The 24,507-nt window shown below is 46.0% G+C and overlaps 3 protein-coding genes across 4 annotated transcripts; 1 reads left to right on the top strand and 2 right to left on the bottom strand.

The window, feature by feature from the left end:
* Positions 1-1,709: 1,709 nt before the first annotated feature.
* On the bottom strand, positions 1,710-12,819 carry cbx8b (chromobox homolog 8b). 2 transcript variants are annotated; one of them, XM_030093868.1, is made up of 6 exons: positions 12,663-12,819; positions 12,504-12,547; positions 12,203-12,268; positions 12,030-12,096; positions 10,282-11,101; positions 1,710-1,742 (listed from the first exon to the last, which is right to left on the bottom strand). In XM_030093868.1, the coding sequence occupies exons 1-5, from the start codon at positions 12,729-12,731 to the stop codon at positions 10,283-10,285; spliced, it is 1,065 nt and encodes a 354-aa protein (XP_029949728.1). In that variant the 5' UTR covers positions 12,732-12,819; the 3' UTR covers positions 1,710-1,742; position 10,282. The 2 variants fall into 2 exon arrangements, with proteins under 2 accessions (XP_029949728.1, XP_029949727.1); XM_030093867.1 differs by lacking the exon at positions 1,710-1,742 and having other exon boundaries at positions 9,522-11,101.
* On the top strand, positions 3,324-5,647 carry c6h17orf67 (chromosome 6 C17orf67 homolog). Its single transcript, XM_030093873.1, has 3 exons — positions 3,324-3,451; positions 4,571-4,671; positions 5,520-5,647. Exons 1-3 carry the CDS (start codon positions 3,397-3,399, stop codon positions 5,634-5,636), a joined length of 273 nt encoding a protein of 90 aa, XP_029949733.1. The 5' UTR covers positions 3,324-3,396; the 3' UTR covers positions 5,637-5,647.
* A 4,867-nt stretch (positions 12,820-17,686) lies between the features above and the next one.
* Positions 17,687-23,930, bottom strand: LOC115390982 (E3 SUMO-protein ligase CBX4). The gene is made up of 5 exons (XM_030095053.1): positions 23,672-23,930; positions 23,452-23,495; positions 22,795-22,860; positions 20,736-20,802; positions 17,687-20,216 (listed from the first exon to the last, which is right to left on the bottom strand). Exons 1-5 carry the CDS (start codon positions 23,738-23,740, stop codon positions 18,801-18,803), a joined length of 1,662 nt encoding a protein of 553 aa, XP_029950913.1. The 5' UTR covers positions 23,741-23,930; the 3' UTR covers positions 17,687-18,800.
* Positions 23,931-24,507: the final 577 nt, after the last annotated feature.

Genomic DNA, 24,507 nt, shown 5'->3' with positions numbered 1-24,507 from the left:
AATAAGATTAATTCTTCTTCAATAACCCGAACACGGAAGTAAACACTTGATTATCTTATCCTTGAATAGTCTTTGATTCCTTCTACAATGCGCATGCACACTGCACCACTCTCTTCTCCAAAAAACAGTAAAATGAAATCATTAAAATTCATTATGCATATTGAAGTACATTCAGAAACATTTAACCACGTTCTCCTTTAAAGACCTCTCCTTCCAGAATACATAAACTCAAATATGAATTAAAGATGACTGCTTTCAAAAATAATAATGAATGATAAAAATTAAACATTAATTATTTAAAAAATAATTAATAATATAAATTGAATTAAATTTATATTTAGTGATTTCATAAAAACAGAAGGCAGAAAGTATCACATTGAGTCATGCTCATATTATATCAATATTATTCAAATTAAAAGGAAACCATAGATATGATTACTACAAAATACAATAATTGTGATGAACAATAGAAGTTAAACAGCTTCAGCCAGGAGAATTACATATGACACAAAAGCACAAACTGAGGATAATAAACTGCTGAAATGATTGTAAAAATTAGATTTAGATCAAACATATGTCTGGCTACTTTAACATTCAGATTTTCAGCACCAATAAAATGCTGTATGAACAAGTGTTTGTGTTTGGTGAGGATTTTCTTCTATGAATTAGAAACGATGTGACATGATACTGTTAAAGGTTATTACAAAGAGACAACAAAGACAAACACGCGGTGAATGCAGAATGACAAAAACAAATATGCATGAAGATATATTATGATAAACTGTCAAAAACAAGACAAGAAACAATGAAAAAACATTGACAAAAGCACGAAGAATAACAAGGATATACAATATGACACATTATGAGTCTAACAAAAGAAAATGACAAAAAATTACAGCAAAGATGGAACAAATATAACAAAAACATACAGTGTAAAAGGAGTAAAAATATGGCTACACAGCAACACAAAATGACAATAAAGAGACAGAAAATGACAGTGAAAAAACAAAATGAACCCACAAAGACACAAAATGAGTAAAAATAAAAACAAGAAGAGTGTAAACAGACAAAGATAAAGAAACATAAAATGATACAAAGAGAGAAGCACAGAGAGTTGATTCACTTTGTTGGACAAACCCCAAAATAATCATCTTCATTCTGACAAGTTCTGACCTGCTGGATGAAAAATGTATGTGAGGAGAGTGAGCTTGAACAAACTCAAAGGAAGCTTCGTGATATAAGCAAAATGTGTTCGGAGTTCAATTTTGAATACAAATCTGACAAAACTGAAATATATAGGTAACCTTATAATAATAATTAACCTTTAATAAAAACCTTCTGGTGTAAAATCTTGTGAAATGTTCTCTGAACTTCTGCTGTAGCTGCTTCACTCTGCATGGTTTTCCTAACAGGCGACTGCCGCTGTGACAGCTGAAACACCAAAAACAAAAACCTGTGACACTGTGAACATTTATTTTTTTCATTTATTTATTTATTTATTTATTTAACATTTCTTAACCCCAACCAGTGTGCTTCTCATGTCTGAACCTTTTTATATTTCCCATATACATTGTGCACAGTTATTTGGTCCGTTTTAAAGACGGAGGCTGAAATGAAATTATTCAGATACATAAATGAGTCTGAATGTCTGATTTTAACCAGAAGACCGCTTCCTTTTTGAATAAAATAAATTAAAAAAAAAAACCACACACACACACACACACACACACACACACAGTCTCGTATTTCTATCCTTGTGGGGACCTTCCATTGACTCCCATTCATGTCTAGCCCCTAACCCTGACCCTTACCCTAACCCTAACCCACACCACAACAAAGCCTAACCCTAAAGAAATGTTTTTGCACTTTTACTTTTTTCAGTAACAACAACATGGTCAAGAAAACACTGTTTCTCCTACTTAGGACCGGAAAAAGGTCCCACAAGGCACGTCGTTTCACGTTTTGCTATCCTTGTGGGGACATTTGGCCCCAACAAGGATAGAAATACGAGAACACACACACACACACACACACACACACACACACACACACACACACACACACACACACACACACACACACACGCATTATTAGAGTGTCTTCTCCGCCCTCTAGTGGACAACTCTCCTAACTGCAGCCAGATTCAACTTGATGGGAACGTCCGCACTTGTTTTGAGCATGAAGACTTTTGTGTTTTTGGTGAAATGTGGAGCATTGATCACAGGTGAGAGCAGCACGAATGCTTCTTCACACCTGTTAACGCGCCTGTACTCAGATTACTTCAGGAGGTGGTCTGGAACCTGCTTTGAGGTGCTGAATGGGTGACGGGCAGCGGCGCAGCTGGAAAACACGTCCTACCCAGTGGAGCTCGTGCTAAGTTCCTTAGGTTTCATTATTCTTTAATTTCAGTCCATAATCTCCATGTTAATTTAAATTGTGTTTACAAAGCAGACGGCGTTGGTCGATATAAACTCCTCCCCGAGCAGCAGCCATCCGCCGCCTCTGGTTGGTTTAATGTCATGTCAGTTATTTCTTCTCCATCGTGATTGGTGGAATCTCTCCTAAAGCCCGCCCCCCGGAGCGAGTTTTCCGGAACTCTGTGCTCTTTTTCTGCTCTTTTATTTCAAACTACCTCCAGAAAATTAAGCACACGCATTTTTACTTTAAAATCACGTAGTGTCAGAGTTTTTTTTTTTATGTTTTTTTCAGTTTCTGAGTAGCGCGGGTTTGGGGGGCGGAGCCACTAAACTCACTGCTCAGCTGAGCAGCGCGAGGCGACAGAGAAGGATGGCTGTAGCGCCTCGACCCCCCGCTGAGATCACATCATTCCAAATGCAAGTTACTGCATATGGTGTGAACACGGCCGAAGTCTGGAGCTCAGGGTTTGATGATGGACGAACAACTGATGGAGATTCACAAAAAAAAAAACAATTCGTTATTTGCGCAAAGTAAGTGGTAAATTGCGCAAATCGTGAAGAAATGCGTCATAGAAGATTAGTATTTTGATTGAAATACGTGTAATAACATCTTATCATAAATTTGATTGCAATTATTTTATCATTATTATTATTATTATTATTATTATTATTATTGTTGTTGTTGTTGTTGTTGTTGTTGTTGTTGTTTCATTTCAATTGATGTTTTTTGCCATCAATCCATCTTTTTTTTTAAATAATTGCACACCTTTATTATTAAACTAAAAACCTCTATTTCTTACAGAGAAAAACAGAAAGAGCCTCTGTAGTAGCCTGATGTGTTAAAGTTTGTGGGTGAGTTGGAGGAGGAGGAAGAAGAGGAGGAGGAGGAGGAGGAGGAGGAGGAGAACCCCCCCTTGTCCACCTCTGGACCCTCCAGGCTCTCAGTCAGAGAGGACTGTGGAGGGAGAAGGTGAGGAAGATGAAGAGGCTGCTGGGCTTTTTGCTGTGTCTGCTCCTGCTGACCGTCCACACAGGTGAGGAACTCTGGGAATGAACCTGAAGCCTCTCCTCATCAGATATCAGGCCATATTTATCTTTGAAAAGACAGGAAGCATCATTTCTGTTCAGAGTTTTTCCAGTGGTCCGAGTGTTGCTGCTGCATGGCATGAAGGAGAACAGATTCCCTCCATCGAGGATCATTTTCTGTGATTTCTCTGTCATATTGTTTTTATTTAGATGGATCTCTTGGTTCCAGTTATTGCGTTCAGGTTCAAGCCGGTTTTGACTTATTTTTCATGCACAAATCACCGAGTTCGTCATCCGAAAAAGCAAAATGCTGAATTTTTCTCGACACATCTGGAGAATGTTCAGGAGTGTTTGTGCCACATAGCTGAGAGGAGGAGGAGGAGGAGGAGGAGGAGGAGGAAGAGGAGCAGCAGCAGAGCGTCCAGCCCTGGAAGTCTGCTGTGAGCGGCTCTCCGGGGAGTCAGCAGGATGAATGCACACTTTGTTACCTTCCTCCAAACAAGCCAGGGACAGCCAGCCACAGAGCCCCCACTCTGTGTGTGTGTGTGTGTGTGTGTGTGTGTGTGTGTGTGTGTGTGTCGGGGAGTAAACAGCCTCATAAGGACCCTCTCTGAACAGATCAGGTCTGACGGTGCTGGGAGGTTAATTCATGCTCTGAACACTGCGTCTCCTCACAGGAGTGTTTATTTCTGATCAGCCAATCAGCAGCAGGCTGCAAAACAGCTGTTATGATCCTGGAAAAACAGAACAAGCGAGACTGAGGCTCCACGCAGGGCACGGTTCTCGTTCCTGAGGCTGACGAGGAGCCAAAATGCAGAAAAACAACCAAGAACAGCAGAAGAAAACGGCAACCGGGGCTGTTCCTGTTTCCTCTGAACGGGTCAACAAAACGCTCTGAGCGGGAATTCAGGATGTTTCAGGTTCAGAGACTGAGAAATGTGTTCATTACACAGTTAGAACAGCCAGGATGTCCTTAATTCCTGTATTTCTATGAATTTATAAGAAAAACAAAGGAGACAAAAGTTGCTCAATAGAACATCAATCTGTGGATGATCTCTGCCTCATCCAGTTGACCTCTGACCTCTGTCTCGTCCTCAGATGACCTCTGACCTCTGTCTCGTCCTCAGATGCTAACCCAGTCATCACGGAGAGCCTGGCGAAGCAGCTGCTGCGCAGTAAGCGTCAGGACCGGCCGGTGAAGCCGGGACACCCGGACGAGCCGCTGAGGGTAAACCCCCCCTCCAAGCAGACCGCCAACAAACACTCACACAGAACAGTCCAGCCTCCACGCACAGGGAGAACATGCACACTCCCAGGAGGCAGGCAGCCGAGGGGCCAAACTGGGGTCAAACTGGGGTCAAACTGGGGTCGTCTCACTGTGGAATCAGATGACCAGACCCTCATCCACAGATAATACATTCTATTTTTACATTTTCTACACCAATCAAATCTGTTTTATTCCATTTTATTCAAATAAGTGACATCCTGTTTTATTCTAAATTATATGTTAAGTAATTAAATTTTTTCTTCTCCCTTTGTCTGTATTCAGTTTACTGTTGTCTTAAATATTCTTCTCTATACTATAATATTATCTATTCTCATTTTTTCTATTTTCTATTCCAACATTGTAATTGCATTCTTTTGGTGTATTTCCTATTTTGAACTCTGTTTTCCGATCAAACCTGATTACTCTGCTGTATTTTGTCTGCTTTACTGAAATATGGGCTAGTCTAATCATTTTGTTTATATTTCCTACTCTCATCTACTCCGTTCCAGTCTAATCGAATTTGATCTAATATTTTCTGTCCTGTTAGATTTCAGTGTTTTCTCTTTCCTTCGGTTCTGTTCTGTCATTCTCTGTCTCGTTCTATGAATAAACCGGTGTGTTGTGTTCTTCCTCACTCGGCCTCAGCAGGTTTCAGTGGCGTTCAGATCTGACTCAGCAGGCTGGTTATGGGACTCTGTGCTTTTCTAGTTCCATTTCTGAAAATGAGGTGTGTGTGTGTGTGTGTGTGTGTGTGTGTGTGTGTGTGTGTGTGTGTGTGTGTGTGTGTGTGTGTGTGTGTGTGTGTGCAGGAGCACATGCTCCACATGCAGGCTCTGGACCAGCGGGCCCAGGAGACCAACCTGGAGTACTGGCTGAACCCTCACTGCCCGCCCCGCTGCGACAGGAACTACGGACACCCGGTCTGAGGAAGACCCAGGTCGCCCAGGATCCCCCCCCCCCCCCACACACACACACACACACACACACACACACACACACACACACACTCACTGCCAGGCCAGGAAGGCCTCAGCCCAGCGGCAGAAAAACCGCCTTGAGGCCGTTTCGTTCTGAGAGCAGCAGTTTCTCTATTAGCGTTCTGTGACACACAACAGGAAAACCTCAGCGAGCGTGGAGCAGCTGCAGGCAGCTGCAGCGCTGCAGCCGGAGCCAAGGCGCTCTGCTCGCTTTCACTTCTCATGGATCGAAGCCAGAAAGTTCAGAAATTCAGTTCAATTCAGGCGATCATTCATACAAACCCGCATTGTTTTAAACTGAATGTGACGCAAACGGAAGAACAGCCGGTCCAATCGGGGTGTGAAAGTTCATTAATTCACGTGTCTGAATGTTAAAGTGGACAGAGACATAAAAGCACAAGTTTGGACAAAAATTCTTCACTTTTAAGCAGATATAAGGAAATAAAAACGTGAAAATTAAGTTTTATCGCTCTTTTTGACACATGATGCCTTTTTTAACACACATTTTCTAAAAAAGAATTTTTTTTTTCTAAAACACTGGTGAGTGAAGCGCCAAACATAAGGTCCGTGGGCAAAAACAGGCCAGCAAGAGGCTTTAATAACCACAAACCACCAAGTAAATGATAACAAATTCAATGAAAACACTGGTTTTTGGACGTTTTATGGAGCTTTTTGGTCATTTCACTGTATTTTGCAGTGGAAGAGTTTACGTTTTTGTCCTGCTTGCTGAATGCTGGATTCATGCCAGACACCTCTAAACAACACACGCAGAAAACCCTCCATACTGCTGCTCACACACTCAGACTGAGGCGAAACACATCAGAGCGGCGATCATAAAGAAGGAACCACATTTTTTTAATTAAAAGAAACACATTTCAGGAATAAGTCATGCAGTTTTTGCACTTTCCGGTCAGCGTGGCGTCTGAACTGGAATGTGTTTGATGCCTCTGCACTATGAAACTCACTTACAACCTAGATTACTGAACAGAACAAATCTCTCCCACAAGACATAAAATCATCTTTAATTCACAGCTATTTGTGTGAACTTTGCTCTAAAAGGGCAATATAGACTAGGATAGCTGAACTAACAGCGGTTTTCAGAAATCAGAAGCTTATACCGGTAATTAAGTCTTGTAATTAAAATAAATGTTTAATTTTGGGGGTATTTTACACCAATTTCAACTTATATTCGACCACACACACATTATTTTCAGTTTATTCAAATTTTCCTGGAATTTACAGAGATAAAGAAAATCGTTGTGTGTCTCCTCCTCAGAGGCAAAACTGGTTGATTTGTTGATTTAACTAATATGGAAAATACAGCATGACCCACATCTTAAATATATGCAGAAGTTTGATTATTTCAGCAGATAAACTCTGACTTCACGAATTACAGCCTGTTGTTGGAATCTCCATTATTTACTCCTGAAGTCCAACTGAGGACTATCCAAAATACCTGAGACGCTTCTGCAGCGTCAAACTGGGATTTTCTTCTATTTCTCCAACAGATTAGTTAACATTTAGATCATATAAATACATCTGAAGACTCACAACGGGTCAGAAGGCCTTCAATCCCTTCATACACATCAAGAAAGACGTCCTGCCTAAAACTCAGGAATGAAACTTGATCGGCTGTAAACAGAGTCAAACTGATTCAGTCCAGTTTCACCATGTGTGCAAACACGGAGCCATTATAACCTTTAATTTAATCTTTCCATTATTCTGGCACTGATATGAAAATGTCAATAGTTTTGCAAAAACTAAACCATCACTAGACTGAAAATGACTCCGGTCTCAACATGAAGCCCATTGAAATGATGTAAAATCCTGTGAAATGTCCTCAGAACTCGCGTCGCTGTTGCATTCTGGGTGTTTTTCCAGCGCCGCCCTGACAGCATGGCTTTGAGGCCGGTCTGACGGTAACCAGGCAGTTCGCTTTAATGTTAGCTTCACCGATGTCTCCGCTCAGATCTCACTGCTGTTTCACTCTTAATAAATTTGACAAAAAATCAATATGAATTTGTACAATTTGCTTGATGGTTTGGCCAGATTGGAGTCTCTTGGGGGCCAATTTTGGCCCCCAGGCCTTATGTTTGGCACCCCTGTCATCCTGTCTCATATAAACTGATGACAGGTTTCAATGTTTATTTGGAAAATACTTTTAAATGCTGTGTGTGTGTCATGACTCTATAAAAGCTGGACTGACAAAGAAGAATTTTTTTCTCAGAACATTTAATTAGTTCATAATTAGTTCAGAAAAGTCTGATAATCTAAACTCAAAGGCAATTTCAATGTTGTATAAAACATTTAAAATAAAGTACAATGTCCAAAATCATTAAAGAGTAATTAACAGACTCTGCAGAATTTTAGCTTTGAGGTCTCAGTGTTCAATATCCAATTAAAAAAAATAAATAAATAGAAAAAAAGCCCAGACGATTGACGTTTGAATGTTTTCTGTTTGCTGGGCCGGATTGGAGGCGCTTGTGGGCCGGTTTTGGTCCGTGGGCCTTATGTTTGAGAACTCGGCCCTACAGTGTTAAAACGCAGCTTGAAATATTTCAGTAACTGCCTAGAAACGGATGTAATCATTTAATTTGTTGGTGAATCAGATATTTTCCTGTCTGCTGTAAATCATGCTCTGAAGCTTTGGCTCTAATTAGATATGAAACATGAATTCACGCTGCATGTCCGACTGTGTTTCATTATATCTGAAGGTTTTTTCTTGGTCTTCCTGCAGAAAATGACCCTGGATGACTCAACGCGGACTCCACGACGGAAACCCCAAAATTAAAAAAAAATATGGAATCTTTTTCTTTTTCTTGTCTTTTTAATGTAACAAACATTTATCCTTTTCCTTCTTCTGTTTTCACTTCATTTATCTACTCAGTAGTGTAGAGATGAGTTTCTCACTGCGTGAAATAAACGAAACATTCATGATAATCTGTTTTTTTTTTCTCGTTTATTTTTTCTAACTATTTGAGGCTGCGCATTCATTCATCCATTCATTCATTATTTAATTTTAGTATTGGCTCCGACACAAAAAAGTGATTGTCCTCATTGTAGAAAACCAGGCTGGGGAGAAAAAACTGGAAATCAGGTCACTAAACATTAAAATGATCCAGATTCATAGAAGATTTTCCTTTTAGTTTTTGGTTTGAATACTAAATAAATAAATAAATGTTGGCGTAATGGTGGCGGCCGGTTCCAGTCGGACCGTCGCCCGGAGCCTCGGGTCCGGAGGAAGCGCGCGCGCCGCCGCCGCTGCGTCAAGGCCTCCGGGAGCGGGAGCGGGAGCGCGAGCGCACACCGGCGCGTCTTTACGCAGAAAATTCCCTTTAAAAGCCCGTTTCAGGGAAAAATACAAACTAAATAACAGAAACCTTTTAATACATTTGTAAAATTCATAAATATAATTTAAGTAACAATGAGTTCATTTGAAGAACCAAGAAGAAAAAAAAAAAAAAAAGACCGAAGCGACGATCTGCGCGTTTCTTTCAGGTTTGGGACTTTTTCAGGAATTCCAGGTTTAATATGATTAAAATCAAACACGAGACAATCAAAGATATTCTGTTAATTATTAATATCTGATGGTTTTACTGTTTGTGGGTCAGATGAGAAGACTGGCGCTGCAGCGGCCTTTCAGGTATACAATTAACGAGGAAAATACTTTAAAAATACTTTATTACATTTAACATGAAATGTTTTACTCATTATACAGAAAACAAAAAAAAAATTGAACAATTCATAAATGTGCTTTTTTTTTTTTCTCTCAATCAACCACAAATGAAGAAGGGTTTGAATTTGGGCCATGAGGAGAAATGACAGCAAGCTGAGAAACTTCAAATGTTTTATTGAAAAGCTCTAAAAAGCAATTTGACACCAACTTCTTCTCTTCTTACATGGAAGCTTCATTAAACGCCAAACAAACTATGTTAACTGGAAAGATGTCATTAAATGCACCTCTGGGAAGGAAAGCGTTGAATAAATTTAGTTTAGAAATGTTAGACATCTGTTTTAATACTTCTGAATTCAAAGTGCTTTAGTTTATTTATTTATCTTTAAATAGGATTCCCATCAGATTGAACAGGACTTGTAAGTCTAATCAGTTCAAATGAGAGAAGCTCTCAATCCAAGACTGGCTTTGCGTCTTCTGGTTCAGTGCCTGAGCTCAGGAGGGATCAGAGGGAAGAAAAATACATTCTCGTTAGTTGGGTTTGCAAAATAGTGAAATTCACAAAGTCTGTACAGAAAGTCGCCGCCTGCCAACCGGCCGGACGCCACACGGACTTCATTTGATTTGGTCAGCACATTAAATAAAAGTCCCACTTTATAGAATATGTACACATTATGGACCTTTCTTTGTACATGACATATAGAAGCCTCTGCAGAGCAGCAGTCCTGGACACCCCCAGACTTTCCCGGACGGCCCCCAGACGGCCCCGGACAGCCCCCAGATGGCCTCTGGACGGCCCCCAGACGGCCCCGGACGGCCCCGGACGGCCCCGGACGGCCCCCAGACGGCCCCGGACAGCCCCCAGATGGCCTCTGGACGGCCCCCAGACGGCCCCGGACGGCCCCCGGACGGTCCCAGCCCATCATCTCTTCTCCCTGAAGAAGCCCTTGGACGTGCTGCTCTCCTTGATGGTGACCGTCAGGAAGTTGCTGGTCACGTCCGTCACCAGAACCTTCTCCACGTTCCCGAGGGACGGTCTCCACGTCACCTCGTCCGGGTCGTCGTCCAGCCGGGTCGGGGACGGTCTGTCCAGGAAGTAAGGCTTCTCCATGAGGGGGAGTCCGGCGGGGCGGCTGGGGCCCGGACCCGGCCCCGGCCCCGGCCCCGGTCTGGAGTGGTGCTTGAAGTGTGCGGGTGCCAGGTATCCGGGGCCGTCCGGAGTCCGGTGGGGGTCGGGGTCTGTCCGGTGTGGCTGCAGGCGGTCCGAGTACAGCTGCTTTGGCAGCACCCGGCCGTGTGTGTGGTGCTGGTGGTGCTGGTGGTGGTGCCTGTAGTTGTCTGGGTGTCTGTGGGAAAACTTCCTCATGTCTTCGGCGCCCTGCAGCTTGGCCAGCTTGTGAGCGCCGTGGCTCGCCGGCTCCTCCGCCCACCTCCTGTGGGCCTCGGAGGAGTCCAGGAAGCGGGCCCTGGGCTTGGGGCCTCTCTTCTTGGGCGAGTGGGGGAGCTCGTCCGGGTCGGCGTGACGGAGCGGGGACTCCCGGGGACTCCAGTCCGGCGTCCGGACGCGGACGCTCTCCCCCCGGTTGACGGTGCTGGGGGGGAAGATGGTGGGGACCACGGCCCTCAGGCCCTCCCTGGCCCGGGGCGTGGCCACGGGCTCCGGCGTCGGGTAGCTGATGTGCATCCCTCGGACCGCGTCGCTCCGGAACTCGTACGACTTGGCTCTGACTTTGGCCTGGGCCTGTTCCAACACAAGAACACCGCCAGGCTCAGCACAGGCACAAACCAGCTCCCTGAAGCTCTGAAGCTTCGCTGAATGAAATCCTGCCTCAGATGGACAGAAGGCCTTCAGACCAGAAACATCAGTCAAGCTGAACAGACAGAAAAAAACTGCAGCAACCTGCAGGAGAAGGATTCTGGTTTTTTTAGACACTTTCAGCCAATCGCCACAGATTTCCTTGTAATTTTGATCCATTTCCAAACATTTCTGATATTTAACATTTAACAGTGTGTTGTTAAATTTCTCAGGGTTTTTAACTGTAATACTGCAGTTTCATTCTTTCGCAGACACATTGGCGCTTTTTAGGTTTGACTTTGTTTAAATTTGATTTGGATTTTTAAAGGTTGGCTTTCATTAAAATCCTTGTAAGAACGGCTGAATTTACTTCAGGAACAATCAAGTTTCATCCACCTGACCGCAAAACAAACATTTATAACATCTCTATCTATTATAAATACCAAAAAGCTCCAGCTTAGTGACCATTAATAATAATAAACTTCATATTTCCTCTTGTTGATGGAAGACATTACTTCTCTGCTAATAAACACATTATAGGGTGGCACAACAAGACAATGAAAGATTTCAACAATTTGCACATTTCAACTCATTTTATGTTTTCATGCAACAAAATAATATTTGTGCCACATTTCAGGATGCCACAGACTAAATGTCATTAGATCCTTAAACATCAGCCTAAAAAGAGTCATTTTTGAAGTGCCTGATCTATAAAGGGTTAATATGTTCCTAGATACTGAATACACATCTGTTATAAAGGAGCATTGTTCTTCTAAAGAGTAATTAACATCATCCAGTGAAACTTGTAAACAAGTGCATGAAGCAGGATTAGGGCGGATTATCTGCGGATTAGACAGATGAGGATGAGGTTTACCTTGAGCAGAAACGTTTTGGGCTTCGGGCCTCTCTTTTTGGGCCCGTACAGCTCTCTTTCACGCTCCCTGAGAACACACACACACACACACACAATACACACTGTGAGCGTGACGGAAGCACCGGGCTCTGTCCGGACATGTCGGACCGGGACCGGGACCGGGACCAGCTCACCTCTGCTCAAAAGCCACGAACAAGCGCTGATCCAAGATGTTCTCCTCCGGCTCCCAGGTGCTGTACCTGCACAAGCCAACACAACCCGAGTCACACACCCTCCGTGTGTGTGTGGTGTGTGTGTGTGTGTGTGTGTGTGTGTGTGTGTGTGTGTAGCCGTCATGTAGCGTTAGCCTGCGAGCTAAAACAAATCTCTCCAGCTTTAACCCCGCCGTGGAGCTAGCCGCGTCGGGGCTGGAGCCCGGCGCGGGGCCGTGCGCGGGCAGCGTGCGGGGGCAGACGCGCGGTGAGCGGGACTTACTTGGGAGACCACCCCTTCCATTTCACGAGGTACTCGAGCCGACCCTGCGAGCCGTCAGAAACAAACAGGTTAGCTCGCTGCGGATCGAAGCGCGGAGCCGCTGCGGAGCGTTCTCCCTGCTCCGGGGGCCAAACACGGCGTGCCGCCGCCCGCGCCTACCTTCCTGATCCGGCGTTTGATGATGGACTCGGCCGCGAACACCCGCTCCCCGACGGCGGACAGCTCCATGTTTACTCCGCTGCTCCTCCCGCTAGCTCGGCGCACGCTAACGCTAGCACAGCCACTCTGAATTCCCGACAGACCATAATACTCCAGCACAGAACGTACGTCAGCACGCAGGGTGTTTTTTTCTACGCCGTTGCTAGGTAACCGCAGTCGGTGGAACCTCTCGAAGGGCGCTGATTGGCCCGCACGTTGCTACGTGCCCGTGGTTGCTAAGTGAGGGGCGGAGTTTGTGTGTGCTGAATTCTTGGGGGGGGGGGGGGGCAATTTAATTAATTAAAAAAAGAATAAAAGGACGCGGTTTCACACGCAGCGCGGTTTCATTGATGTGTCTTTAACATTATGAGGAAACACGGAAATAAGACGGCGGCTTCATCAAAGTGGGCCTTGCGCTACTTTTTTTTCTATTTATCAGCTGACGTAGGCAGCACGGCGCGTGAGGTTATGGTGTTTGTTCACAACAACAAATATAAACAAAACCTGGTGAGTCGACCTTAACGTGACAAGGATCATAATTCTACACATTCTATCCATAAAGGTGAAATAAATTCTTTTTGACCTTTTACTTCAATAAATCATTTAAAAAAATGATGCGATGGCGGGAAATTCCGCAGAAATGTGAATTAAAAATTGTAATAAAATGCTGTTAAAATGCGTCATTTTGCCATAATGTTGAAGATGTAACCTGACAGTGAATTACGGGATTATTCTGGATTTTCATTTACTCTTGAACTATAATAAGCTTCAATGGCCTAAAATTCCGAACCACGGAATTAACTTTTGTCTGATCTCAAAACGACGTTAGGCTGTTTTTTTTAAATGAGTGACAGAGGAAAAGGGTTTATTATATTTATGTAATTCTACATTAAATTAATTGGGAGTTCCAAAAAAAGCGAATTTAAAGACACGTTTTTTTGTTGTTGCTTTTTTTTTTTTTTTTTTTTTGGATTGAAGGAAAATTCTAATCGGGTTTGATTGGTTGAAAAAAGAATAATCTCTTGGAGTAATTATTTCTGCCTGCTCACGTTTGAGGACATTTCTCTCTTTCTTTCTTTCTTTTTTTTTTTTTATTTGTTAAGCCATGTACTCCCGTTTTCCACGATTTGGAAATTTTTTACATTTATTTCAATACTTTCGCGTCAGAGCCTTATCATATAGACTGGTTAAGTCAACATTAAAGAAACAGTTTAAACACTGGAATCTTCAGTGTTTCTCCGCTCAGACCACATTTGAATATATTCACAATTAAAACAATCTCTGCCAGAATTGGTCCCTGACCCACACAAAGATCGAACTGCATTTTTTATTCGCGAATATTGAAAAAGCCGCTGATTTGACTCAAACATGAATGAATTTTAAATCACGTTGTTCTCCAGTTTAGTTAAACGTTGTCAGTTTGGTTTGTGAGGCCAATAGAATAGAATAAAATAAAATAAAATAAAATAAAATAAAATAAAATAAAATAAAATAAAATAAAATAAAAGATAATTCTCCGTGTTAATCAATAAACCCACTGATTATATTTTACATCGCCACACGGAGCATTCAACCCATTCTCTATTTCATGTTTGACATGATCCGTGTCCCAGCAGGCCCCACGCGGAGCCGCAGTGTTACGGATCGTGGTGATATTGTATTTTTCAGATCATTTCCACGATCCGTGCGGAGCAGTCGTGTCTCGTTGACAGTTTTACTGGAGGCTATTTGTGTGCAGGTATGTGACAGCAGGTCCGAGGTGAATTTCACCTCCGCTTCTATTTCTGCGGAACAGCCACATGACGCTGCCTTCCCTCCTAATTTAACGCAAAACTAATGCGCAATCTGCGTTTTTAACGATCAGTTTAGAGAATCTCTGAACGTCCAGTTGAAGCAGAATGTAAAATCAGTTCATGTTCAGACAGCAAAGCGGCCAAACGCAGAAAGAAACCGTATGAACCCCATGTATGTGCTTCAAATTGGAGGAAAGATATTTGTTAAAAATATCAGCTCAGAGCTGAAGCAGAGACATTTTAGGGGACGCTCCGCGTTATTTACCGCTAAGGCAGGTAAATGAAGGCGGAGAAGGAGCTCCGGGGTAGGCAGTGATTTTGCCCACATGTGCCGGCTGACCGCGGTGTTTTTCCAGCTCCCGGCCAAACTCCCGGCGCAGACAGAAAGGGAAGATGGACGCGTCTCAGACTCTGGATGCGATTGGTCTCGGCGCGCCTGCAGTGCAGCAGCGCTGCCGCCGATAAAACACTATTGGTTGGCTTGTATCCGGGCAAGACGCGAGCTCACACCGGGGAATCTTCACGGGAAAACCGCTGGCCACAAAACAAAGAGGCGGACGCAGAAATGTGGACGGAGGGTGAAGGATGAACGCCTGACAGACATAAAATAATTACTGATGCGAGGTTGAGGCGCAGAGGAGGAAGACTGATTATTATAAAATAGATTAAAAAATGTTTTTTTCCCTGAAACAACTCAGCGCACCAAACTCTGCAGACTGGACATTAATGAACATTTGTGTGAGTTTTCACTGTGCGGGGAAGGGAATGGCGGCCAGGCGTCATGGTGTGTCTGCTGAAGGTTTCACTCGCAGATTTTTCATAACAAATTCTGAATCCGTCATGAAGCAATTCCAAACTCACCGTGCAGGAGTGGCGCAGGGCGGAAAGGCCAAGTCAACGGACACGAACCAACAGTTGGACGCATCACACTACCGTAGATACAGCTGCGTCACGCACCGCCGGATGATGTGAAGTTCGGGTACAATTTGGAAAAACCTTGGTGATCCTCAGATTTTAGAATATGTGCTCTGGTTGTAGGAGCCCCATTTTCCTACAACAGCGTAACGTAAAGTAACCTCCATGACCTCCATAACTACAATTTATCTCAGACAAATAGTGGATCTTTGGAGAGATGTTGCGGATTTTCAAAAAATCCAGAGGATTGTTGTCATTTTGGATGGGATTTGTTTTTGGAAGAGAAGAAGAAGAAGCTGTGGCTGCTCCTGCTTCACACCTGTCAGCTGATAAACCCTGAACAATCAGAGGATGGAGGTCAAAGGAAATGAGCGAAGTGCTGTTTGATTGAAGTAAAGATCAGGGGGAAGAAGAACCCTGGTTTTCTGGTTAACCTGTGTGTCAATCTGTGGAAAAACTGCCTTCAGCCCCACTCAAGACTCTTTGGTCGTGAATCTTTGTGCAGGAGAATTAAAATTCAACGCGTTTCCAGAGGAGCATATGGAACATATGTATTTACGCACAGAGTTATCGCCTTTTGAAGATCATTTATAGGCCTAGCTCAGTCACGTATGCTCAAATACACAGCTTGTTCTGACAGCTGCAGAAAAAGGAGCAGACAATCATGAACTGTTTTACACACTCCGTGTTTTATTTGTCCTGTGTTTCAGTTTTTTTTTTTTTTTCGCGCAAAGACGCACAGGAGAGGAAACACTGTCCGGGGTCCTGCGGGGATTTCCTGCTCAAGATTCACTGCAATCCGCCTCTTGTTGCCATTACGCCTGGAGAGCAGCGGCAGCGGCGTGTTGCAGAAAGAGCTGGAGCAGAGAGGGGGCACGGGCAGAGGACAGCCATTTTCTCTGTCGTTGCTCACATCAGCGCGCACGGAAAGCGGCGTCGGGGCGCGCTGCCGCTGCAGCGGAGGAGGAAATGGTCGAGCGCTGCGTCGAAATGCAAAACGATCAGGCAGGAAGAGGCGGGTATTAATCATTTCCCCTCTGAAACCAGCAGACAGAGGCTGAGACGAACCTCCCGTCAGAGATCTGCAGAGAAATCTGCTGCTGTTTCTTCCATAAGACTGCTGGTTTCACCGCACGTGCACGAGCAGCAGAGACGGAGAAACAGAAGCTGCGCGGCTTAAAGTGAAATCAGTTCTCCCAGCATGCAGCGGGATTGATTCGTGAAGCACCTGACACGAGCAGCTGTGCAGGTGGAAATGATGCACTCTGGGTTTTCAAACCTCCTGAAAGACATTTCAGCTCCAGCATCCAGCAGGAAGCTCTGGACCGGGATCAGGAGCAGCGGCGCTTGGCTGCAGGCCCAGAGGACGACAACAAGCCCCACTGTGCTTTCAGAAGACTATTACACCAAGGATAACGACACTATAGTGCTTTTCTGGGTTCATTTGTTTAACCACCACAGATTCCCTCTTCTGCAGATCCCACTTCTCACAGATGTCAGTCAGGAAGCAGGACCAGGCTGCAGAGCTGCTCGCTTCTGCTCTCAGAGCTCAGTGTCTGGAAAACATGTCTCAGTTTTCACCTCAGACTGCTGACATGCTGAGTGAGCTGGGCCTCAGAAACATTCAGATCCTTCTCTTTACCTGCTAATTCGTTCATATCAGCTCTCTTGAAGACATCCGTGCCGTCGGGGAAAAGCACCCGTCCAGTGTCTCTCGCACTCAGTGTTTTTGATCCGATCTGCACTCAGGATTTGTCTCGTCTGAATTTCTGCCCTCTTCCAATCTCTTGTCAGAACACTTAGATGATTTCGGTGCCAGGATTTAGCTGCAAGCAGAACTTTTATTTGCTTTTCATTTCAGATGTTTTTCATGTTTAGAATCGATATAAACTTCCTCCACGAAGCAGCAAACCAGGCCCGACCTGAAGCCTTCACGCTTCAGCGATGCCCGTCTGAAAATACATTCACAAGCTGTAATAATCCTCACAGCAGTGCAGCACGCGCGCGCGCGCGCGCGCACACACACACACACACACACACACACACACACACACACACACACACACACACACACACACACACACACAGCCACAAATAGAGCCGTGCACATATTTAGCCATCCAGGCTCGTTAACGCAGCCGCCCTTTTCCTGCTAAAAGCTTCAGCTCTCTGTTGGGAGTTGAAGTCCCAGATGCTTTTACCAGTATGGAGTTCCCCCTTTTTTTTGGTTTTATGCAAAAGTATGTAAAGAAAGATTTCAAAGCTTTCATTTGCAAATGATTTTATTATTGCAAAACTCACCATATCAGGAAGAGTCCTCATTCTGCACAGTCAACAGAAAACCAAGTGCTGGACATTCTCACAGAACGACTCCTCAGATCACAGCGCCGGAAGGGATTTTAAAAAATATGACATGTACGACACGGGGGTGAAGCACCGAGTATGAAATGTGCTTTTACACATTTTTAATTCCTGCGGTGTTTTACCAGACAAAGCCTTCCCGTCTGACTGAAAACTGTGCTGCACAAAGAGGAGAAACATGAGAAGTTGGAGCACCGAGCGCCCAGCTGGTGCTATAATCTGCTGGATTACGCAGCTCAACTCTCAGATTTGTGGCTGGTATCACGTTTCAGACAAATGTCGTTTTCAGTTTAGTGCACTGGTGCAGAACATAAATTAATAGTCACAGGATTGTAAATCATCTGTTTAAGTGGAAGTGGCTTGTGCTCAGTATTAAATCTCAACACGTATGAGTCAAGAAAAAACATTGAATGTATCCGACAGCAAAAAGAAAATCACAAATATTAATATTCACCGTCTGATTCAACGATCTGGATCAGGTTTATCGACAGAAAGCCGCTTCATTTACACTGGTCTGAAGCAGGACGTCTGTCCAAGCAGCGCAGGTCCCGTCACACACACACACACACACACACACACACACACACACACACACACACACACACACACACACACACACACACACACAGTGTCATTTACCATGATTCAATAGAATTTCTCCGTTGAGGTGAGCAGACGAACAGCTGAGTGTATAAATCAAACGACATCCATAGGAAAAAAAAAGTGACAAATATTTACACAACTAAATGCAATTCCATTAAAGTTCTGTCACCTCGCCCGTCTAATTCTGCAGATCAGAGTTTGAAACGAGCTGAAATCAGACACTGCTTGTGATAAAAATCTCCAGAAATAACCAGCTTATAAGTCAAAATATGCAAACACAGCAATAAAGGACTTTTCTTTAAAATCTGAACTATGCAAAATGAAAAAAACATCAAAAAGTTCATTTGTACATTCAAGCATCCAAAAATACAGATCTGTGTCCTGTCCATGTCTGCAGTGAAGTGGTCGGTGTGGCGCTCTGCCGTCCCTACGCCGTGACGTACTCCTTGAATGTGACGGTGAGGCAGTTGGTGGTGATGTCCGTGATGAGGATGTTCCCCAGGAAGGGCTGGAACGCCGGGAAGCGGTCCTCTTTAGTCTTTTCTTTGTGAGAAACCGGCAGCGGTGAAGCGTCCCTGTCCCCCTCTGCGGGTTTTAGCGTCTCGGCCTGAGCCTGTGTGTCGCTGCGAGTGTGTGTTTCCGGTGCGGCCGCAGGCCTCGACTTGACCATGCTCAAGTCCATGGGCTCGTCCTGGTCTGGGAAGCCGCAGTTCTCCGGCTCCGAGACGCCCTGAGGCCCCGAGACGTCCCGCCGCCCGTTTTGGTCCGCGCTGACACCTTGGACGGGCGAAGACGCGGCGTTGGGAGCGCTGATGCTCCGGCAGCTGAAGAACCTCTTGGCGCCGCCGTGCTCCTCGGCGCCGGGCTCAGAGAGGCGTCTCTTCAGCCCCTCGGACCCGCCCGGGCTCCCCGTTGGGTCCGTCGGGGGCGGGACGGCCCGTTCCAGCGGCGGGGAGAGCAGGGGACACCTGGCTGTCAACAGCAGAGGCTGACGGGTTGGATTCTGCGCCTGACCCTCGACGCCCCCGAGTTTGTCCTTCTCCGTCACAGCGGGCTCGGTTCTGGGGGACTGTTCCGTTTCTCTGGGGCCATCGCCGTTTAATCCACCGCCGGGCGCGCCGGGTTTGTCTTTGAGGCTTTTAGCGAAGCCGTTCATGAGGCCGAGCTTCTTGACGAGCTTCATCTTCTCCAGGTGGCGCTCCGAGTCGCCGTCCGCGCCCGGCGGCAGACTCACGGCCTCGCAGCCGCCGGCTTTGACCTTCGCCGTCTGCATCCCGTTCTCCATGTACTTGCTCATGACAATAACAATCCGGCCGTTCTTGTTTTTGTTCTTGACGATCTTGAGCTTGCCGCTGCTGACGCCGTTGGCCCGGCTCAGCGCGGCGTCCTTGGTTCTGGCGGGCTCCGGCTCCTGGCGCCCGTTCAGGTCGGCCGGGAGCTTCTTCAGCTCCATGGTGATGTCCCTCACTTTGGTCAGGCAGCCCGAGTCCTTGTCCCGGACCCACTTCTGCTGCAGCACGGCGGGCAGGTTGTAGCCCTTCTCCGCCGCCGCCGGGGCCTTGGCGTCCCGCGGTTTGGCGAAGCGGGGCTCGTGCGCCTTGAGCTCCGGCTGGAAGTGGTGGTGCTTCTTGCTGTGGAGCTGGTAGTAGAACTTCTTGCCGTTGGCCTGCTGCTCGGCCTCGCGCTCCCGGCACAGCGGCTGGAACTGGTGGTGCTTCTTGCTGTTCAGGGTGTACTGCGGCGCCTGTGGGCGGAGCATCTGGATGGAGGCGGGCTTGTGGCGGCCGTCCTCGTCTTCCCGGAGGTCGGCCAGAATGCTGGACCTTCTGGCAAACGACGGCACCTGTGGCACAAAGCAGAGGAGTGACTTCTAATGACCACATACAGCAAACCAGGTCTGTAACAAGAACTGTAGCAAGTCTGGATGGTCAGAAATACCCAGAAACAACACTGTAGGCAGAGGGAGAACATGCAAACTATAGACTAAAAAAACCAAACATGCACAGGGAGAACATGGAAACCACAGACAAGAATTCCTCCTGAAAAATCCTTTGTTGTATCCTTGTTTGAATTATTTCAGCCCAAAGCTGCAGACACAAACATTTAACCAAACGCAGTGCAGCAGACTCTGGGTTAAAACTGGGTCCAAGAAGAGAAAGAGCACTGTTATGAGGAAGGAAATGTTTTTCATTAACGTCAAGTCAAGTGACAACTGTGATACTGGAGAAGACTCCTCACTGGAAGGTCTCAAACCGGGGTCTTCTTGCTGTGAGGTGGGAGTGCTGCACACTGCCCCGCCGTGCAGACCCTGAGCACTGCGGTTCTGAACGAGACCCTGATCCGAGGCGTGCTGTGGACTCACCTGAACCAGGACGTGTTTGGGTTTCGGGCCCCTCTTCCGGAATCCCATCAGCTGCTCCTGGCGCTCCCTGTGGGACGGCAGAACCACAGCCAATCAGAGAGCGGCGTCAGAGGTGACACAGGGCAGAGCGCCACGGCGTCGTCCTCAGGCAGTGCTCTGAGTTTTATTTCTCCACTTTCCTCCCTCCTCAGACACTTCTGACCCCCGCTCAGCGAGGACGGCCGCTGCAGCAGGTCAGGCCTTTCTCTGGATTTCTTCAGTAATTCAACTCTGCAGAGGGGAGTGAGGGCAGGTTCCTCCCCCAGCCTCCTCCCTCCTCCCTCCACCCTCCTCCCTCCTCCCTCACGTCTAATTACAATGACGACTCGCTGTATTTTCTCAGCCTGGCGTTCAGACGACTCGGCTCCCCGGAGAGACGCGCAATTAGTTTCAATAAAACCCTCCCCGTTCCAGAGAGGGGGGTAATTGCAAACACAGGCGTGGAGCGACGTGGATGTTTGGCAGGAGCGTGTGACCTGGGGGGGACGGTCGGACAGCGGGACAGGACAGACGCTCCTGCTCCGTCCTCGCACCAGGCCTGTACTTCCAGCCCCAGTCGTTTTCCCAGACCTCCCTCCTCTGCCGCTCGCTCTACTCGCGCTGGAGCCTTGCACTTCTGTTACATCATCAGATATAAGTTTGATGCTTCGCCTGCAGAATGATGCAACATGCAGAAGTTCATGCTGGATTATTGTTCCTGTGATGCTGAGGGCACTGAGGCGACCCAACCGCAAGCCGGAGAAATCAGTAAACACAGATAGATCTTTTTAATCAATCGTGCTCTCTTTCACTGGGCCCCAGATCTCTCCATTTGATTTCATTACTCTAGATATTTTGCACATGTTTAGCTTTTTAATGCTTTAATCTCTGATCGGACGGTCATACATAAAGAAAGACAGATTGTTGGATGAGGAGGGCTGTTAGCATCATCATCATAAGGCGAGAGGCAGAGATGCCGTCACTGCTCTGAGCTGACGAAAAGCTTTAGCATTAGCTTCATCCACAGCTGCTCTTTCCAGTAAACACCAGCTTGGTCACTGTTTCACAAAACTCCTGTTCACTGGATTACTAACGAATTAATAATCCCGAAATAACTCATCAACATGACAGAGGTCCCACTGGTATTAGCCTGAGCTAAAGAGTCGTTATCTTTTCTCTAAGAGCTGTCTGCATTTATATCGGATGAAATCAGAGCATCTTCCTCCTCTAGCATCCAGATTATAGAGCATCTTCCTCCTCTAACATCCAGATTATAGAGCATCTTCCTCCTCTAACATCCAGATTATAGAGCATCTTCCTCCTCTAGCATCCAGATTATAGAGCATCTTCCTCCTCTAACATCCAGATTATAGAGCATCTTCCTCCTCTAACATCCAGATTATAGAGCATCTTCCTCCTCTAGCATCCAGATTATAGAGCGTCTTCCTCCCACTGACAGGTATCAGACTGACCCCCACTGGGCTGGCAGCTCACTTAATGCTAACACTACAATCACACAGCTGTACTCTTTATAAACAAACAGCAGAGGAAAACTGGAATGTAAGTAAGATGAACTAGTTAAGTAATTATAGTTTTTTTCAAAGAAGTAACTAGTAACCCTGATCAGTAAATGTGAGTAGTTTGCACATCATGGATGAAAAACACGTTCATATGTGTTTAGGAAGACGACAAGTATTTGGACAGCAGGCGGCTCTTCACCATAACGCGATGCTGACACTCAAACCAGTATCAGATGACACAACAGAGCCGCTCCGGTTTGTTCTGGTAATCCTGACCTGAGTTTGACCCCGTCCTGACCCTGTGCTGACACCTGCTGTGTAGCTAAACCAAACACAGCATAATCCAGCTGGTGACATCTGAGTTGATTTTACGTAAACCGGGTTTTGTGCCGACAGCTCACGCCTGCTGATGAGACGTCATGCTGATGAGAGACCGACGAGAACTGGAAACGAAGCAATCAGCAAATCTGAACCTGTTCGGTGACATTATGGAGGCGTCGCCCTCTCTGACAGGAACTCACCTGTCCTGGAAGGCATCCAGCAGCCTGGGATCCAAAATGTTCTCCTCTGGTTCCCACGTGTTGTATCTAAACAGAATAAGTGATAAAGAGGGGTTGAGGATTCATGAATGATTTATTCTGGGGTAAAATGTGTTTTTCCAGAAAACAGGCTGATCCAGAGCGTCTTGTTCGGCTCTGGTAGTGAGAAAACACCAAGCTGCAGACTAACGATTACTGGGATTGGCCCTGATTCAATGTTTAACTTGTAAATCGTCCCATTAGTCATAACTGTAGGCGTGCGCATGTATAAACACCGTGCTGGGACACTTGCTCTCCCTGTGGACGCACGTGCAACAATGCTGGGTAACTTTTACGCACGGCGATTAAGAGATAAGAGGAGGAAACCGTGTGAGAGCCTCCACCAAATATGAGTATCTGAGTATTTCCTAAACACAGAGCTGCATCACACGCACGTCAGGTGTGGAAAGCAAACATGTTAAAACCACATCCATCACCGGGACCAGCGCGCACAGCGTCCCCAGGCTGGAGCGCGCAGCCGCCCATATGCGCGTCCACATCTCCCCCTCCCCAAAAAAATGCACACATGCACACGCGCACACTTGAGTTTTTTTTTTTTTTTAATGATGTGCTGTAATGAGTGCTACTGTTGGGGCTCACCTTGGAGACCATCCCCGCCACTTGACCAGATATTCCACCCGCCCCTGCGAACAAACCGGATTATCAGCGGAACGCCACTTTCACTCTGCAGCGCACCAAACATTTCATGTGAAAAACAAACAAACAAAAATAAAAATATATAAAAAAAACATGTAATCCGTCAGGAAGAGAAGGGAAACCCGGAGTGTGTGGAGTCGTCCTCTGAGCTGTGGAGACGAACCTTCCTGCTGCGCTTCTTCTCGATGCTCTCCACCGCGAAGACGTGCTCTCCCGCGGCGGGCAGCTCCATTTTCCACTCGGCACCAGCTTCTCCTCCTCTCGCTTTTGTTACAAGGACACCCTCTGGCCGCTCGGGTTCTTATTCCGCTCCTCTGACGGGCATGTGAAGGACCGAACCTCCCCCGGCCCGCTGCTCCTGCTCGCGCGCCTCTTCGCTCGGTGCCGCTTCAGAGACGCGCTCCGTCTGCGGACGAGCCGGAGCTGCGGCTTAAAAACACTTCATGCAAATAGCTGTTACCGTGACGTGGGAGAAGGGGGTGGGGGGCAGAGGGCGGGGGGAGGCGGGTGCTGCTTTCAAAGGCTGTCGGGAAAAAGCGCCACCGCGACTGGAATGGCGCCGGAGAGACGCGTAACGACGGATTTTACCTGAGAAATGAGGGAATCAAATCAAACATCCGGGTTGATTTGGCTTTTCTGAAGCAGGAATATGTCAAGAAAATCCAAGATGAATTCACACCCTTCTTTGCGGCATGAAAATGTGCTTCAAACTGTGTTTTTTTTCCCACAAAAATGTCTCATTCCAATGAAGGTTATGTGAATTCCACGCACTTCATGTTTAGATATTCAGTAATATGTAAATATGATAACTATCTTTATGTGGAGCAAATCTTGTGAAGTGTCCTCCGTTCAAAAAATGTTTTCTTTGCTGCTTTATTTTGGTTCATGGTGGAAATCTTTATCCAAAGCACAACAGATGCTGATCTGATGCTGATCTGATGCTGGTCTGATGCTGTCCTGCTGCTGGTCTAAATCGGGTTCTGCTGGTACGATGCTGGT

The sequence above is a fragment of the Salarias fasciatus genome, chromosome 6 (assembly GCF_902148845.1).
Source record: "Salarias fasciatus chromosome 6, fSalaFa1.1, whole genome shotgun sequence".
NCBI classification, from domain to species: Eukaryota; Metazoa; Chordata; class Actinopteri; order Blenniiformes; family Blenniidae; genus Salarias; species Salarias fasciatus.
Note: the sequence above shows the minus strand (reverse complement) of the source record. Positions and strands in the feature narration are given on the sequence as shown.